At 39.1% G+C, this 19,059-nt stretch overlaps 2 protein-coding genes across 2 annotated transcripts; one reads left to right on the top strand and one right to left on the bottom strand.

Annotated features, from left to right (window-relative positions):
* The first annotated feature begins 7,979 nt into the window (after window positions 1–7,979).
* Window positions 7,980–10,728, top strand: cish (cytokine inducible SH2-containing protein). The gene is made up of 3 exons (XM_055026206.1): window positions 7,980–8,395; window positions 9,045–9,208; window positions 9,915–10,728. The coding sequence occupies exons 1-3, from the start codon at window positions 8,376–8,378 to the stop codon at window positions 10,412–10,414; spliced, it is 684 nt and encodes a 227-aa protein (XP_054882181.1). The 5' UTR covers window positions 7,980–8,375; the 3' UTR covers window positions 10,415–10,728.
* On the bottom strand, window positions 10,632–19,053 carry hemk1 (HemK methyltransferase family member 1). Its single transcript, XM_055026194.1, has 11 exons — window positions 18,763–19,053; window positions 16,826–16,990; window positions 16,658–16,749; window positions 16,484–16,577; window positions 15,863–15,976; window positions 13,893–13,957; window positions 13,743–13,792; window positions 13,540–13,645; window positions 11,822–11,917; window positions 11,459–11,569; window positions 10,632–11,364 (listed from the first exon to the last, which is right to left on the bottom strand). Exons 1-11 carry the CDS (start codon window positions 18,841–18,843, stop codon window positions 11,301–11,303), a joined length of 1,038 nt encoding a protein of 345 aa, XP_054882169.1. The 5' UTR covers window positions 18,844–19,053; the 3' UTR covers window positions 10,632–11,300.
* Window positions 19,054–19,059: the final 6 nt, after the last annotated feature.

Here is a 19,059-nt window from a genome sequence, read left to right as displayed (position 1 = left end):
GCCGTGTAACAAAAATCAAGATGCTGCCACCGGCATATTTCATTGTGGTATTGTTTTCTGTTTGAGATATGTGTTCTACATTTTGCTAAAACAATACATGTACGCTAGTTTTGTGTTATTTCAGGTAGTCAGATATTTGAACCAGAAACTGAAGGTAATTTTATTTATAAAGCATATCTTCAGCAACAGGACAATACTAGACTTTACAGGAATTAAAAGGAAATACAAACAAAGTAACAAACCAAAAGAAAGAGCAGAAGAAGAAGAAATAATCAGAAACATTAAATGATATTTCCATTTCTCCTAATAGTCAATAAACTAGAGTCTCTGGATTCCAAGTTTGTTCTATTTCCTTTTCTGGGTTAAAAGTGAGAACTCCGCAGTTTCTAACAAGATAAAATAAAAAGAGGAAAGGAAACATTCGGGAAAATGGCAACATTCAGACAAAACAAAGACCAAAACAAAGACATGAGTGAAGGCGGTGACATCACAGGGCCATGAAACCACGTTGCTCAGCCTCCCGGCAGAAATCTGATAAGATGCTGTTATCGGGGCATGTCCTTGGGAGCGCTCAGCTCCACAGCTGCATGGATAACAGGAAGGAGTGTTATGTTTACATATCTCCAAGGAGATTGGAAATATGCTGCTCTTCCAAGAAAACACGGGGAAAGCTAATTCAGATACAGAACAAGTCAGGCAGATGATAAACTTCAATCTTCCCAGTTGAAATTCCCAATTATCCAAATTAGTTTGGTCGTTCCACCGAGCCGAAACTAGCAACTTCTCCAAGATCGATTCCATCCCGTTAGTGAGCTTTTGAGTCCTCAGCTGGTCTGCAAGTCGCAGCAAGACTGACTCCAACTTGCGTCTCTGTCCACACCAGCAGTCTGAGTGTTTGCTAGTTCAGCCAAGTCCATCTCAAATTAGTCAATAAGCCGTCAATAAGCCAGGTATCAGCAAGCTCCAAACAGCAGAAATCCTGTTATCATGAATAAATCCAGGGTGTGTCCCTGCAGGACCACAGGGCTCTCCTGTACCAAGTCTTCTTGTCGAGAAAGTTTGATCAATTGCATTGGGAGACCAGTTGACCAAATCCATAACTTGTAGATTTGGAGGATGTGCAAAGAAAATATAGAAAAAGACAGGACAAAGAAAAGCAAGCAGGGCAGACCAAGAGAAAAAGACCAAATATAAGTAGTAAAAATTAGTTTTTTAAAATCCAGTAACCTAAATTAAAGTTTCCACATAAAAAAATGTGAAAATGGTCTGGAAGTATGGAAATTGTACACTTTCCTCTTATTTTGCGAATAGTTTTCTAGTTTTCTCTTGAAGTGTTAAAGTGTTCAGTTGCTGAAATTTAGCTTTGTCACAGTTTTCACTACATACTGCAACAAATACTTCCAATAGTAACTGTAAGTCATGTGACATTATTTAGTGTTTTTGCAGTGCAGTTAATGAATCAAAACCCTGAGGTTTTAAACGCGTTTAATCCATCATCTCTCAACTCAATGAAAATGCCTTTAAGAAACATAATCCTTTGGTTAGATGAGAATAAAACGTGAGAACTTATGAGGTTTGATCAATATGTGTGAAACCTGTTCAAATAATCTTTTATTTCACACCACAAAGACAATATTGACCCGCCGCCATCTTTACTCATTAAAAGTTATACAATAAAATGACAAGTTTGGTTTCTTTCCTTGTCTGTTCGTGAACATGTCAGAATATCAACATATGAAATAATTTAGTATACTGACTGATGTTCTAGAAACAGAAATACTTTTAAATTATTAAACCTACTGAGAGCAGCAGCAGCAGGTTTAGGGTGGAAGGACATTTGCAGAGTTTCTGTTGTTTTTTCCATTGCAGTGCCTGATATTATGAAACAAATGATGGCAAAGAGAGGTCAGGGTTGCAAGTCTTGGTGGTTCCCTGCATGAGACAAAACCCTAAATATCACAAGTTTAAACAAATATAAATAATAAGACAACAGAGAGCACTGTAAGCTTTGCTTCCAAGTAATCAGACTTGCCTATAGGCTTTTAAAAATGATCTTTTAAAGGCTTTTCTTAGAATTTTTTTTTTTTCCTAACACATTTACTTTCCAGTGTCTATTTTGAAGTAAATGTTGTTTTGTTTGTTTATGTGTCTCTTAAGCCTTTTAACTTTGACCTTATCCAGGCATAAAGATGAATCTAGTTTATATTTCACTGCCTTCAACATCTTCACACGTTGCAATGCTACAACATATAAAAGCTAATTTATTTCATAGGTATTTTGCAACACAATCACAGCAAATAAATTCACACAGAGATATAATATGTGTAAAAAGTAACAATAGAGAATGAGAATATTGTCCAGTTAGGGAAAAATTACAACATAAATACTGTATATATAGTCATAACAATTATGAACTCCAGTCCAAACAAAGGAGCGACTGAGGTTATTAATTAAAAATGTTCAATATGTGTTTGAGCATCAAAAGGCAAAACTATTTACAATCAGTGAAGTTGTACAGATAGCAGCATAGATGTAAACAGTTATTGAGTTTATTGGTAGAAGTGAAGCTTTAAAAGTCTAATGGTCTAAAAGTCATGATTATGAAGAAAGGAGGAAATTGTTTGGGATTTAAAAAATTTTATTCTTCACAAAAAAATAACAAAACCTCTCTCTCTCTTTTCTCTAACATCTTTAAATAAAATAAAGGTCACCTCGTTCCCCTCAGAGGTCATTTAATTTGTAAGCAGAATCCACACGGGTGATTTAATCTCAGTTTAATCCAGCTGTTCAGCAAAGGTTTGTTTAGAGAACATTAGAGGAGAAACAGCAGACAGGTCACAGATAAAGTCCATAAAAAGTTTAAAACAGGGTTATGTTACTACAAAATATACCAAACAAAAACCTTTAATTAAAATACATTTCAATGAAAAAGGAAAGATTCTTCCACAACTTCAGATTGACCAAAAGAATAACTTGATATAACACTTTATTATCTGCTGAATAGTATTTAATCCTTATATTTCTCCTTCTACCATGCAGTAATTTGCTACTTTGATCATTTTTATTAGCAAAAACAAAGTATTTCTGGTCTAACTTCTTGTGCAAATGTTTAGTAAACTTGAAATAAGACAAAAGTAACTTTAACTTTTGGAGACATTTAGAGTGAATGAAAAAGTGGTCGTTATATTGGCAGATTATTTAATTAACAACATGGGGAAATGTCTTGTTTTAAGTTCAATAATCTGGCAGAGGAACTAGTTTTTTTCCATCAAAATTAGGGATTTATTTACTTAAAACAAACTCTTGTATCTTGCTGAAAACTTAATTATAAGTTAGTTTCGTCTTATTTCAAGTGTACTAAGATATTTGCAATAAACTGGACAAAAATACTCGGTGAGATTTTGTGTTTCTTGCAGTGCACAGATTGATACACAGTTATAATGGGTCAAAAAGACAAAAAACAAATTTAAGAAACCTTAAAAAGTCTGCAAAAAAAAAATTAAAAGGATTTGAACAGATTACAAGAAAATCTGGATTTCTGAAAACAAAAGGTCTAAAACTTTGTATAAAAACATATTTTATTCTGTTTTTAATGAATGCCATTAGTGTTTTTATTATCACTGAATTAAAAAAAAAAAGACATGAATGTGATGATTGTGGTTTAAAAACCTCCAACACACCTGAAAAATTAACTATTTATTTAAAACAAGATCAACTGATCCATTCCTTATGGTGAGACATAAAATCTGGTTCATGCTGTGAAAATAGTTAAAGCTCTAAAACTTTGGCTTTAGTGGAAAAATGTCCAAACTTCATCCAAAACCTGCAGGAGTTTTTTCAGCAGAGTTGGAAAAAAAAAAAGGAGAAATATTTGACATATTCTCTGAATCAGCCACAGTTTAGCTGAAAATCATGAACAAACACTTTGTGTTGCTGCTCAAAAGCCCCATTGGAGCGTTGCAGTCCAGCCAACCCTCTGACTAAACCTCTGCTGATGAATGCATTTCTTTTCCCTCCTCGCTCACAAAGGATGAACTTCTGCAGCTCATTCTAAGCACAGACCAATTTTCGCAGAATTTCCTTGATATTTTTGTTTGTTTTGTTTTGTTTTGTTTAACACCGAGGGAAGAGGTTGTTTTTTCAGTGAGTCCCGACTGCACCCAGTTCTGGGTAAAGGGGAGGGTGTTTACACCAGAAGAGTTAGACACATTCAAGTCAAGAGCAAGCGAGCGCGGCCTTGGGTTTTAACCGGCAACCGTCTGGTGGTGCAAAGTTACAAGAGAATGACAGAAAGTTGCACAAGGAGGAGGAGGAAACTTTGGGAAAGTGTTGCAAATTGTGATTAGTTATTAAAGATATCTCATATAATAGGGTTTTTGTGCATGGAGTGCATTACACAAGAGTAAAATTGTTGGAAAAAATTAATTATAAGGTGATTAAAAAGAGATATTTTATGCAGATATAATCAGTGGTGGTTCATTTTAATACACAAATGTTTTCAAGATCATATCTGAAGAACAAAAGCTTTATAATCTTGCTATAGCAACTTTTAAAAAAAGTTTAATTATAGTGAATATAGTGGAGTTTTCAGAGAAAAGTTGAATAATAAAATTGATTTTTATCTACTTTAGTTTAAATCAAACTCAAATTTCTCAAATCACTGTGCAACACCACTCTAATCAAAAATAAAATGCACCTTCATGAGTGTTTTTGTTGAATTATTACACACAAATGAACAAGTCTGCAGTTACCTCCTTTGCATGGGCATCATTTTTCTTACCATATGTCAAATTTCTATCAACATGCTTGTAAACAAGCAACTTTTATAGCCCATTTGTTGCTCAGGAAGTAGTTTTATCCTGCTGGATATGAAACAAGTCAGCACATGTTTCTCAGAAACTGGATTTCAACCTTCAACCTTGAAGCAGGTCTGAAACACGCTTTTCATGAATCCCACATTTTTGTCTTGAAAATAGTTTGTTTTGATTTAAATGCCGTGTTTTCATTACTTACAAATGAAAAATAATCCTAATTAACAGAAATAAAGGTTATTATTACACACACAAAAACAAGGCTGCAGTTACCTGCTTTGCATGTACATAATTTTTTTGATTGCACTTTTACCTTCCATTCAACTTTCTATTAATATACTTTAACAAGCAACTTTTGTTGCCCAACCTTACTTGTGGAAGTTGTCTCTTTCTGCTCGATAACCATCAACTTGACACATGTCTCCATTCCTGCAGCGCGCCTCTATTTTCAATTTATCTCATGCGATAATCCAATTTTCTGAGAATCTGAGTTTCAGATATCATTCATTGTATCAGGATCCACTTGAGCAGCACGAGGATGAACACAAATCAAGATGTAATATGTAATAATATCCTGCAAACCTGGAAGAGTTGCGTATATTTCAGAACCAAAAGCGATCCCAGGCCTTTGCTTCAGGTCTGAACTGCAGCAGAAATGATTATTCTCTAACCATTACCTGCTGTTTTAACTCGATTCAAGCAGCTCGACAATAAAACCAGCAGATGTTGACATTTAGGCTGCTGGAGCCAGATTCCTTCCGTCTTCCACGAAAAGCACATTAAATATTTTTGCGAACAGGAAGACAATTTAAGACGGAGGAGCGTTTTATGGGCTCTTTTTTTTTGCTGCCTGCTGACTTTCTAGAAACGATTTTCAGGAGTAAAAAGAAAGTGGGTCCGCATGCAGATAAAACACTCACAGAACGTCCCAGTTGAACCTAAAGTGCAGAAGTGCTCTGCTTATCTCCTGCTTCTGGACATCATTGTCATGTGAGCACAAATAAATGTAACCTCAGAAATGTAACATCCAGCTGATGTAATCTGGGTCAAATCTGCGATTTTATCAAACGGAGCACATCTAAAGTCAACCACGCCACGTTCCTTTTAATTGTTGCACTTTTTAGGGGTCTGTAAGTACATTGTCCCCTTTTGTTAATGTTCTTTTTCCTTTGCGAACCACACAAGAAAATATTTGCTCTGTGACATCCGGCTGGGATAGATAAAGTCCACAAGACTTCTTAGAAATACACTCCATCCAAAATTCCCGGGACGAGGCTGAGATTCCTCCCTCTGAGGTCAGGAGGCTTTTATGAATATCGCTCCACATCTGAGCTTCGATCCACTATGTTATACGTCTACAGGCAAAATGTTTTAAATATACAATCAACAGGAGCCTTCATTTATAACAAAGAACATTATTTAGTGAAAAATGCAGTAAAGATAATGAATATCTATGAATAAAAGCATAAAACCAGCAGGAATAAATCCCCTTTATCTTGATACAGTGTCAATAATAGTGGCTGTCTGCAATAAGAGACTGAATATCCTCGATTACCAAGGAGGGAATGTCAGGAGAGATAAAATGAGCACTTAGTCCTAAATCAATGGGTCACACGTGTTAATACATAAACCATGATCCAATAAAATCCACAAAGTGCCACATATTACAGCGCAGACTGCATGTTCTGGGGCCTAACAGGTCAACTCTCCAGGCCGCCTTTCAGGCTCCTGTTCCAACAACAACCTGTTTTCGCGAATGCAATTTGCTCTGAAGCTCCGCGAAAAGCTCCAGCCGTATTTTTCCAAACAGGATCGAGGGAAATCTATATAACTGGAAATAGCCTGAGCGCATTCCTATTATCTTTAATGTCGAGGCGGTGAATTCCCAGAATGAGGGCTCTGTCAGGGCCGCCTGGCGGGGCGGGGCGGAGCCAGGCCCCGCAATCATTCCTGGAAAGCCGGTAGGCAGAAGCCGCCGCGCGGTTCCTGGGAGCGACACGCGCGCCAGCGGAGAGCGCGGAGCCGCGCGAGACACCAGGAAGAGGACAGGAGGGAGGCGAACAGAGAGGCGCGGATGGGTATGGCAAGCCGTTTAACATGAATTCGGTTTCCTCTGTCCGCGATTGACATGAAGATACCCGATAAACAAACACTGCTATTGTAACAGAAGTAAAGTAATGTGTTTTTTCCTGTCTCTTTTGCCTCATCAGCCAAACACTGAGGCAAACAGTCCTACATCAGGTCTGCTATTAACCACCAGTCACCTTCTGCAGGACGTGCGGAAATTGCGTCACAGTTTCAATCAACCGGAAATGAGGTCGGCTGCAGGCCTTGGTCCATTTCTTGCATTATTTCAGACTCAGTTTGGAAATTTGATAGATTATATTTCACCCTCTATTCACTCTGGATAACGACGGTCGGGATTGCACTTTCCCCACTGACAGCGTTGGACCAAGACGTCCAATTATTTTCCTTTAAAATCTGTCAAACTGCCACGTGTTTGAGGTTCAGTTCCTCCAGATAAGGGGCGTGTCCTTCAGGACAAACTGCGACCACTGATTGGTCAGTTGCTATCAAAAGCCCCCTAAATGACGAGCCAGCGTCATGTCAACTACATTCTAGGTGTCCAAAGATTTTGACTAAATCCCGAACTGTCATGTATAATATCTGCAGGTACATTCTGATCTGACTGGTAATAATAATAATTCACGATATCTTCAATTACATTTTGACGAGTCAAAATTCCTTTCAAGATATCTCAAGTAATGACACAACTAATGCATCTAAAACCTGATGATCAATTATATATTTTTTCCTTTACTTCCAAGTTGTTATATTTTTATATTTATTGAGATATACTTATTATTATTATTATTATTATTATTATTATTATTATTATTATTATTATTATTATTATTATTCAGTTATATGAACGAGAGTTGCTTTCTTCTTCTATCTACAGTGAGGATAATATCTGCAACCAGGATGTCTGGTTCCAGGCCGAACTTGTGTCAAAACGGCCTGCCATAAATCCTGCGCCTTCCACAGAACCGCGCGCACGTCGTGACGCGGGAGCGGCAAGCGAACGGGAGCGGCGAACGCGGCAGACGCGGTGACGTCAGAACTCCTGTGAGGAGTTCTAAGAATCGACTTCTAGGAAACGTAAATTTTAAAAGCCGAGCCTTTAGCCTCGGTCCGTCACACGTTTGGATCTCAGGCTGGCGACAACACGTTCCGAACCGCCGCCGCTGCCGAACCGGAGCTTTTTCAGACAAAAAGTCGCCTCACATTGTTTTAATAGAAAGAAATATTTCCGCACCGGGGAAGTGGCTTTTTTTTTTTTTTTTTTTTTGTCTTTCTCGTTCATGACAGCAACATATCCTGGTCGGGTTCGTGTTCTCCTTTCCACCCAGAACCGAACCTACAGGTCTGATTTGTTTTTTGTTTTTTGGTCCTGATCGGAAGGCAGCGGCGCTCTGCAGACAGAACCTCTCTGCTTTTGGTTGCGTCCGGTTCCTGAGTCCAAACAACGCGTCGCACTTTCACCCCGGAGGATTTTATAGCATGATTCTTTGTGAACGAGGGTGAGCGCACTTTTCTTTGTTTTCGCTGTTTTTACGTCAGTGCGCATATCTGAGCACAAATCTGTTGGTTTAGCCGCAGTAAAATATTTTTAGGGTTAAATTGGATGCCAAGTTTATTAGAAAGGCGCAATTAATACAAATAAATAACTTAAAGAAATAACAGTTGGATATATCTTATTTTAAAATGTAATTATATATATATATATATATATATATATATATATATATATATATATATATATATATATATATATATATATATATATATATATATGTGTGTGTGTGTGTGTGTTAATTTGATATTTGAAGACAAAAAAATGCCGTGTCAAAGCAGCAAAATTGTAAATTTTATATAAAAAAGGAACCCTGCATATTAATAAATATGAACCGTATTTTCCTTCAAGATGAATGTGTCTAGTACACAGTTGTCTAAATTTAACATGCCTTCTAATTAACACAAATACAGACGTTGAAAGAAAACATTTCTCTCTCGCCACACGGCGCCGTAAAACCAAAATGATCTGGGAACAAAAGGTCAAAATGTGGCCCTTAATGAAAGCCTGGAAGTGTAGCGCCTGGTTTATTTATGGAGGGGTTTGTCTGTGCCAGTTATAATCATTTTCCCGTGGTTTGTTTCTTTCCCCCCCAGACCCACGTCTCTTCTCCCTGCTGCTCCATCCTCTCAGGCCCCGTGGGGCATGCGGGAGGGAACAGCCGCCATTGCCCCGTGCTTTCAGAGCAAACCCCCAAAATGGGACCCCACCAAGGACCTGCAGGCCATCGCCAGCAACTTCTGCTACCTAGAAAATTCAGGTAAAATCTTCCAGTCATAAGATGAATGTTTTTGTTTGGCTCATCATTACTGCAAATTCAGCTGGATGATAAATTGTACCTATATTTACTGGGATAAAGCATAATATTGCTGTTTCAAGGCAGTTTTCAAGTAATGTATTGATAATTGCACTGTAATGGAATACCTTTTAATTTAGTAAACTGGAAGATAATAAAAATATTCAAAATTAATAAATTTAAAAAAAAAACACCAATATGAGAATTAGCCTGTCTGGCTAAATCTGCAATGTTTACATGATGTATTTGCATTGTTCACTTTGTGACAAACAATCTTGATTCAAGTGAAACCATCAATAAAATGGGTTGTATCTTTTTCTGTAAACAAAATATCAATTAGAATCAGAGTTCCTGTCAATGCCATAAAGCGCAATAACGTTTAAAAGTAGCAACTCTAAAGGAAACACAACAACTGGGATGTTAAAAACAAATTAATCATCAGAATGTAAATTATTGAGTTTTTAATTATGTGACTAATTGATGACAGGCTGAGCTGTAGTTTGCTTTATGTTCATTTTAATAGTTTTCTTGTTTCGTTTATCTTTCTGTGCAGTAAACACATGTAAAATCTGTGAAATTGTCATTTAACCCACTGTTTGGTGGATTTTCTCCAGTGTTTATCAGAGCAGAACTGTTCTGTCAGGTCCATAATGTGATGGTGTGTGTGCAGGTTGGTACTGGGGAGCCATCACTGCAGCCCAGGCCCACGCCGCCCTGCAGGACACCCCGGAGGGAGCCTTCCTGGTGCGGGACAGCAGCCACCCTCTGTACATGCTGACCCTGTCGGTCAGGACGGCGCGCGGACCCACCAGCATCCGGATCCAGTACAGCAGCGCCCAGTTCCTGCTGGACTCCAGCTCCGGGGCGCGGGCCAGCCTCTCGTCCTTCCCCAACGTCCCCAGCTTGGTGCAGCACTACATGGGGGCGGAGCGGAAAGCGGAGGAGCGGAGGGCGGAGGAGCAGGCGGCGCCGGCGAAACCCTCCGAGCCGTCGGCCCAGGAGGCGTCAGTGGTGCTGAAGCTGAAGCGGGCCGTGTACAAACCTCAGAACCTCCCGACTCTGCAGCACCTGACACGCCTCGTCATCAACAAACACAGCGCCGGCGTGGAGCAGCTGCCGCTCCCCAAGCCGCTGCTGCGTTTCCTGCAGGACTACCCCTTCAAGGTGTGAGCAGGAGCGGCGCTGAACTGACCCGATTTACGCTAGAGGAGGAGACTCTGAGCAGCAGGTAGTTCGGACCTGCGGAGGCCAGTCACAGAGACGTTCTGACGTGTCTGGCTTCGGACTTCAACCCTCCTGTGGAGAGCAGGAGGTCGGTACTGTAGGCTCCTCAGACATGGACGTCTGGATGTACATACTGGTTAAGAAATGACACTGATTTCACTGAGACGTCTTTCATGCCATTTTATTTTTCTCAGCAAAAGCATTTTTGTACTTTTTACATGTGTAAATTTTTTTCTATTAAAACTGGAACTTACAATTTCTGTGCCGCTTAAAATCCAGTCATTTCAACAACTCCGCACCACTAACAATCACATGCTGCCGGCTCTTGTGACGCTCGTCGTTGTGAAATGTTTTCACCACATAAAACCTTTGAGACACAAAGGCTTTGTGCGGCCTTTGAGCTTGAATTCGGATGGCGTTTTCAGTGTTTTTTTTTTGCTCAACAATGCAATCTGCTCAGCATCTGAGTCAGCGGTGTGGACGAGCGAAAGGGAAGGACGCTCATCAGCGGATTCACAGAACTGCTGAATGCTTCCTGGGAGGAGAGAGGCGGATTCTGAGAGGGAGCGTTCTAAGAAAAGCTTTGGTAATTACCTTCAGCTCTGAGCCTGCTTTGTGCCTGTCGCACATACACTTTTCTCATTTTTGTTTTTTTATTGCGAGATGGGGCGTGTTCGCTGACTGTCCACGGGTTAAAAGTGCAGCGCTGATATGGAAACTATTTGTGTGAAATTGTTCATTTCGAGGAGATGGGGTCAGGTGTGGGGGGGGGGCGAGCCGAGCCGAGCCGAGGCGACCTGAGCCAAAGCCAGCGTAATAGGATCTGGGTTTCTCAATCCTGATCCACCTTGGGGGCCTTATGTGACTCCTCTTTCTGGAGGATGCAGAAACGAGGCCTAGGAAGCGAAAACACACCAAATGCAAAGATTTAGATCACACAACTCCCACACAAATACTTTGAATTTGTGTTTATCTTGCTGAAGCACTGACTTGCCGCTGACGTCTCGCCGTGTTTCCACGAACCGCAGCTCCTCCACGTTGTCCTCCACCCAGCGGCGAATGAGCGCCGGGTGTCTGGGGTCCACCTCCAAGTAAACCCGGCTGTTTGTCAAAGGGAGGATTGAGATGAAAAAGGCTTAAAATCAAATTAACACAACAGGATTACAGGTGGTGGGTGACCTTGATGGAGGCAGCGTCTGCCTGGAACCGGGTTCAGGGGACGCCTCGCAGAAAACTCGTTAAACACGCAACATGATACGTGTGTTTTTCAGTTCTGCGTCAAGGTGCCATTAGGAATTAAACCCAGTGTGTGTGTGTGTGTGTGTGTGTGTGTGTGTGTGTTGGCTGCCTTACCCTCTGTGTGACAGAAAGTCTGGCGCCAGAGTTAAAATCTGTCTGATCACATTTAGTCCATCTTCACCTCCATCTAACGCGCCGCGATCCTCGAACCTGGAAAACATCGAGGTTATTAAAACTGAAACATTTTCAGATAAACGGGGGGAAAAAAAACTATAAGTACCTGGAGCAATGTCGTCCTTTTATTAAAGTAAAAAATTAATTTATTTCCAATTCATCTGAAATAGATTTTTTTATTTTCTACACACAAGCAGTTTACGTTTGCTTTCATCAAAATGCGGCACGTCGAATTCATCGTAGCGGCAACTACGCTAGTGCGCAAAAGTTGGGAGAAAACGGCCGTCAATTAGAAAATATATTCAATTATCGCTGGACAACTATTAATTCTATTCAGTATTAATTTCCCAATTGATGTAATCATGATACAATACTTTTTGAAAAAACTAATTTAAACTAACAGAAAAATTTACTATAATAAAAAACTCAAAACTATAATCATAAGAAAACAAGTCTGCTTTATTAATGCAGCTTTTTCATTTCTGAAAGTATTTAATATTCAGATTTTATCATTCTGTTGGTTAAAGGGAACAAAAAACAACAGTTTAGCCCAAAACATGTCTCGGCGTTGCCAGATTTCGGCTTAAAGTAATCTTTTAATTCCACCAACATGTTTCGTCTGGCTGGACGGAAATCAGCCAAAATGCTGAGAACCAGAGAAAAGATGAAACTCTTTGGTCAGGAATTAAAATAAAACATAGATGAGTTTAGCTTTTTAATTGTTTAATTAAACAAATCAGAAACAAACGTCTTGGTTGAATGAATTCAGTGCAGTTAATTTTGAATTTTACTGCAGTTTTGATTCACAAAGCTGAGCAGAAGCAGCGTTTAATTACGTGCAGCTTTTCATCTTTTTCATTCATCCATTTTTTTCAGCAAATACTTTTTTTTCTGAGACTTTATACTCTGTTAATGATTAATTGATTACTGAACTAGCAGGCGGTTATTTCAATGATCGATTAATCGTTTCAGTCCTGAAAGTAAGAAGTAAAAATAAATCCCAACTGGAGTTTGCTATCAGCCCTGCAGAACTACAGGTCAGAATTTAAACCCGTAATGCTGCCCCGAAGTTAAAAACGCTTCAAAATGTCTCATTTATCCATTTCTGAACAAGTTCTAAGTCAGAAACTCAACGCACTGATAGGAAAATAACTTTTAACTCGAGCTGCAATCTGGAAAATCAAAGTTCAAACACAAAATGTATAAATCAATGATTGTTTTACCTTTTAAATAATAAGTCTGGAAACTCAAACATGATCCCTTACTTGCATTTTTACCCAAGTTATCCTGAAATTTAAAATAATCAAGGCTAGTTTTTTCCTGACTTCACCAGTTTCTGCTTGAGCAGAAAATCTGCTGGTAAATTGTGGATGATGAAACTGCTCTCTGTCTGTTGGTGCACGTTGCTTAGTTTTGGCTGGACAGTTGAATTTTTTCATCGATTTGACTGATAACATAATATTTAAGCATATTTAATGTTTAGTCTATAATTTAGAGGGCCACATAAAAAGCTATGGCGGGTCGGATTTGGCCCACGGGCCTCGAGTTTGACACGTGATCTATGTGTTTTGTTTTATGTCAGATGAATTTCCAGAGAGCAGCGACGTCAACCTGTGAGACGCTTCAGTTACAAATGTAGAGATTTGTTTGTAGGTCACCTAGAAATCTCCGGCTCCAGCGTTGCCATGTCCTCTGAAAACAGGTAAGGAGGGTTACTGACCAGCACCGATATGGAGCTAAACAGACCTGGCATCTTTTCTGCATCTGGAAAAAAAAACCCACAGCAACAGAGAGCAGGACAGGATAAGTCTGGTTAATTAGAGAAACACACAGCATTTTGTCTCAGTCAGTGTTTTTATACCTTTTATCACATCCATATGATAAACCTTTAGTCTGTCCTGAAGGCCCAACCTGCAGAAGAAACAGCAGCAACACTAAAAAAAAAAGAAATCATAAAAAGAGTAACTTCCAACCTCTGGGACAGTCAGTTTGTTTACTATGGCGCAATTACCTCGACGCATTCTCCCGGCTTAAATCAACCGCATCCTGGCTTCGCTCCAGGGCAAAGGCTTGGAGCTGCAGGAGGAGAAACCAACAAAAACTTTCTGTCCTCAGGACGGATTTCTCATAACCTGCTGCTGCCTCACATTTTCAAACACAAAAGCATTAAAAGCATTTCCCCCCCATCATATGTACCGCCAGCAAACGGTTGTTTTTATTTGATCAACACGCGTCTCCGTGCTTTGCATTTATTAACCGACATGAAAACGACTCTTCTCATGGCAGTCGGTGCGAAGCACAGAGGCAGCTCTGTTCTTCAGCAAACGGAGCTGAAATGAAAGCTTTTGTTGGGAACACGGCGTCTGGAGCTGCAGGCTCAACCTCAAACACGACGACACACACCCAGCTGATCCGACAGGTTTCAACAAGGAAGTGGAACGACACAGAAAAACGTGACTTCTTAACTCGTCCTTCGAGAGCCTCGGCTGAACCCACACATTAGCATTCCAGTAACACCCTAATAATGTGAGGAAAAGGTGATAAAATACGTCATTAGCTGCTCAACAGATTAGATTTATCCCTTTAATTCTATTAATTCCTAATAGAAATATTGGCTCCAGAATCAAAAAAGGATATTTTCTCCTCTAGTTATGGTTATTTGATGTTGTGAAGGGTTTTCTCAAAGCATAAACTGTTTTGTTTTAAAGGATTTATCTGTTTGAATCAACTACATTCCTGATGTTTTTTCTCAAATTTCTCAGATGTTTGCTTTAAAACAAGCAGCCAGAATCAAACTAAACGTAATGATTACTGTTAAATCATCTGCATTGACTGTCTGTGCAGATTACACACAAACAGGATTAGTTGTTTTATTGCACTACTGAGGAAGTATTTTATTCAGAAAGAGATAAAATGATGCGACTCAGCAGTTTTGGGTCTATTAGTCCTAAAATAAACACTGAATGATCCTTTTCTCTATTACTTATGATGAATTGTACACTGTAGCTTATGAAAGGCTCTTTATACGATTATTAACTACATTTTCCAGATTAGGAATGAATCATGTAAGATTGCAGAGCTCAGTTTTTTTCCACAGTTTCCTAGAAGTCTGCTTGTTACGGAGAACAAAGAAAAACTGAGCTGTGACCAGCGGTACAAAAACAATCCAGGATTATTCTTGTTCTCTTCTTAGTAAAATAACACACTGTTCCTGCTTTTCAAATGTTTATTTTATTAGAGGTCTGTCTAATTTTCATCCCTAAAATTAGACAGACCTCCACTTCTTCATCTACATTTCTCTTGGTTTATTTATTTTAACAGGACTTTTCATTTTTCTTACAAGGACTCTCAGGCGTTTTCCACGATAAAATATGCATGCTCTTGGTTTTCTTGCACACTCAACATAAATATTTTAGTTTGCATTTTGCTCCTGCTGTTCAACAGTGTTGTTATAAATGAATATGAGTGCAGGAACCTTCAGTAACCAGGAATGTTTTCTTCTTTTGTGAAAGCGTCCCGGAGAAGCGGCGCTAACTGTTTCACTTTCTGACCGTGAGCTGACTTCTAAATATTTAGCTACAAGTGTCAGCTTACAGACAGAGCATTTAATATGCCAAGGGAGTGTTAGGGAACATTTTCCAACCACATGTGCCAGCTATGCTATAAAGCTATGCCGAAAAGACACAATAAATTCCTGCAATTTCTTCTACAGAGCTGCATCTGGTAATATTTCCTCCACTCAGTCTGAAGCGATGAGTCCTGGTGGAGATGCTGCTGCAGCAGAGAGGCAGTGAAATGAAAAGCCAGAAATCCTTTCTCTGAATTTCCTGGCGATTCATCCGCAGCTTGTTCCTGTGTTTCAAAAAGGCCTCTGAACGAACCGATTATGCAATTCCGAAATGTGCAGCCAGCAGCTTTTAGGAATATGACGCATGACGGCGAGGCTAACAAGCTGCTTCTTATTATAACCACAAAGCTCACCTGAGGGAGGCTCTTCAGCAGGCTGAGAGAAATGGCACCAGAACCGCAACCCACTTCCAAACACGTTGGCCCAGGATGATTCTGCAGATCTGTGAGCACCAGTTCAACCAACTCCTGCACCAAACGAAACACAGATAAACCTGATTAAAATTTTTATGAAAATAAACATGAAGAGCCCACTGCACTGAACCCCTTTGAAAACCTCGTGGCTGATCCACGAAATGTTGATTTCTGAGTTAAAACATTAGTTTTAAGACCAACACAAGGTGAAGTACAATTGTGAAGCAGAAAGAAAGTCAACCATGATTAAAACAAAATAAATTTTACAATTAAAAAACCTGAAAGGTGCGGTGTGCGCAAGTCCAATAAAATATATTTATGTATTTATGTAAAGTGACAAAATATGGAGACGCTAAAGCGGTATGAATACTTTTGCAAGCCACTGTCCATATCTGCTCCCTATAATCGATTACTTCTGTTAATTAATGTTTTACTATGAATGTTGCTACTAGTTTTTGTATGTCTCAACATGTCCAAAGGTTTCATGTCTGTAAAAATAAAGTTGATGATAAATGAAGAGGTGTGTTCCAGCGTGAAGACTTTTTTTTTGTCGTCACTCACCTCGGTTTCAGGCCTGGGTATGAAAACAGGAGGCCTCATCTTCAACGTCAGGTCTCTGAAGTCCCACTCCTCAATGATGAACTGCACCGGCATTCTGCACATCACAAACCCAAGCCTCCTGCAGAAAACCATCACTTGTGATTTCACACATAGAGATTTCAACAAGGCTCTCACCTGGAGAGACGTTTGGAGCAGAGCCGCCACACCTGCTGCGTTTCCTCTTTGCTGAGGAACTCTGCTAACCTCTGGTGCTCGACACTTTCTATCTGGAAACGGATCAGGAAGAGATGCTATCGCTGTCCTGGAAGGATTACATAGGAAACAGAGGAAAGAGTGACTCACTGTTTTTGCTCCAAGCAGATGAGCGATGATGTACTGGCTTGACTGTTCAGGCTCCGTCACTCCGTTCTCCACAAAGTGCCGCTTCCAAACATCCAGAGCCTGAAGCGCCGTGATCCGGCCCGCAGGAAAGGCCGGAGCGCTGCATGAGGGTCTGGTAAGGCAAATCTGAAAAAGGAGTTTTATCAGTGAAAAAATTAAATACATCGAGATCTCCAATGTAGGTGGTACATTTACAAATACTGAGCTTAAATTTGTATCATTATATTTTGTGGAACTATTGATGAAAGTGACAATAATAACTATTTATTGATTTGTTTTTTAGGTAGCTTTATGAATATCACAAAGACAGCTCTTGGAAAAAAATATTCACATTAAGAAGTGTGATTAGCACCACTAAACTGCACATAGTAACTGCTTAAATCATATTTTCAGATTTATTGATATTTATTGATACTCTTGTTGAACAAAGTGAAAAACATAGCAAAACTAAAAGTACTGATTTTTTTTCAAACATCATTTGTAACAGTAAATCAAAATTCTCACGATAAGAAATATATTACAAAAAATAATAAATGATACAATAAATGCCAAAACCTACTTACAAATGCAAAAATCATGAAAAAAAATAGCTTAATAAAATTACTAAAATATGGGTAGAAAAGCTGATACATCTTAATTTTGGATAAAGCTGAAAACTGATTGTTTGATGATGTTTTCATTTAAAAGCATCACCAGCACATAAAACGAGGAGAAATGAGCCAAAGCAGAGTGAAAACCTAGAACAGATAAAAATACTGTGGTGGTTTTTGATCCATATTGGAATGAAGACAAAAACTGAATGCTACATACATTTATTTCTAACATTTTACTGTTTGTAATGCAATTCTTTGGTTGTCTATTGTTGTCATTCTAACTGGCATTTTGCTAAAGGAAAATAAAAGTGTTTACTTCTATCCACTCCTTTTCAGATTGATTAATAACAAACAGAGGGGATTGTTTTTGCTGACTCTGCTTTGTTGTCTTTCCATCTGATTGTTTTTGCTTTTGTGAAAGGTCTGAAATAAACCCTAGACCCGAAGGTGAACCTCCACCTCGTTTTCCAAGGGTTCTTGCAGGGTTCACCATTTTCGACCTCCCGGTTTCTCTGTTCTTGGTAAAGAAAAGCATCTCCACAACACGAGGCAGCCACAACCCCATTTCAGAGAAGGGATTGTGTGCACTAGATGTGCAGCAGAGTAGAGTACTGTTTTGTAACCAGATGAGCTGCTTCATATGATCCGTCAGGGTTTATCATCTTATGACTGATAAGTATAGATGAAAGTGACGTGCTTAACCACATATAGTTGCAAATATCCGTTTTATTTTTCATCTGGATCAGTCTTGCCATGGTGTTCACTCTCATTTCAGAAGTCAAGAGCACACCAAGTTAAATAAATCCTCCTTCAAAATACAGAATAATAATGTTTTCATCATGTACATTTGACTTTGTGTGATTTTAGCCATTTTAACTGAAAATAAACCTAATTTATTATATTTCCCAGGCATCTTACAATGCCTTTTCTTTATGTCTTACATTACTTGACTTCTCCAGGATTGCTAAAAGTGATGTGAAATATCCAAACATGAACCTTTTATTAGGAAGTAAGATCTTCTCTCTGTATCATATAATTAGGGTATTGTCATTTTTCTTCATAGAAAAGCAACCAGCTGCACATTATTATTTACACAAGAAACGCTCATAATAAAAGGATTTTGTATGTTTATATAATATTCTGCCTGAGTTGGTTGCCTGGCTACATAAACTATAAAAAGAACAGATTGATTGTGCCTCTTGTTTTAGAGTCATTCACAGTGACGTGCTAAAACACATTCATTTGTCTGCTGCTTTGTTCACAGTATGTTCAGCTGAACAGTTTACGCAGCAAACACGGAATTACCTTTGCCCCACTGCGCCTGCGTCCCAAATAGCATCGGCGGTAGCTAATAGCATTCGAGCTAAGGGTCCGTCTCCACCACATGGTAAATAGAAAAGCGTCTAGATCTTCCTTCTTCGGTTATCAGTTTTCATTCCGCTCTTAAAGCGAAAACACGAAAACAAGATAACCGATTATAGCTCTGAAAAACATTTATAAACCCATAAAATACTAGGACAGTTACAAAAATTGATAGCACGTTTGTTGTGCGTCCTACGTATGTAGTAAACACCACTTACGTCCCTATGAGGCAAAAACGTC

Source organism: Poeciliopsis prolifica, unplaced genomic scaffold (genome assembly GCF_027474105.1).
Source record: "Poeciliopsis prolifica strain line A6 unplaced genomic scaffold, Auburn_PproV2 SCAFFOLD003, whole genome shotgun sequence".
NCBI classification, from domain to species: domain Eukaryota; kingdom Metazoa; phylum Chordata; class Actinopteri; order Cyprinodontiformes; family Poeciliidae; genus Poeciliopsis; species Poeciliopsis prolifica.
The sequence above is the reverse complement of the archived record's forward strand: the minus strand, read 5'-3'. Positions and strand labels throughout refer to the sequence as shown.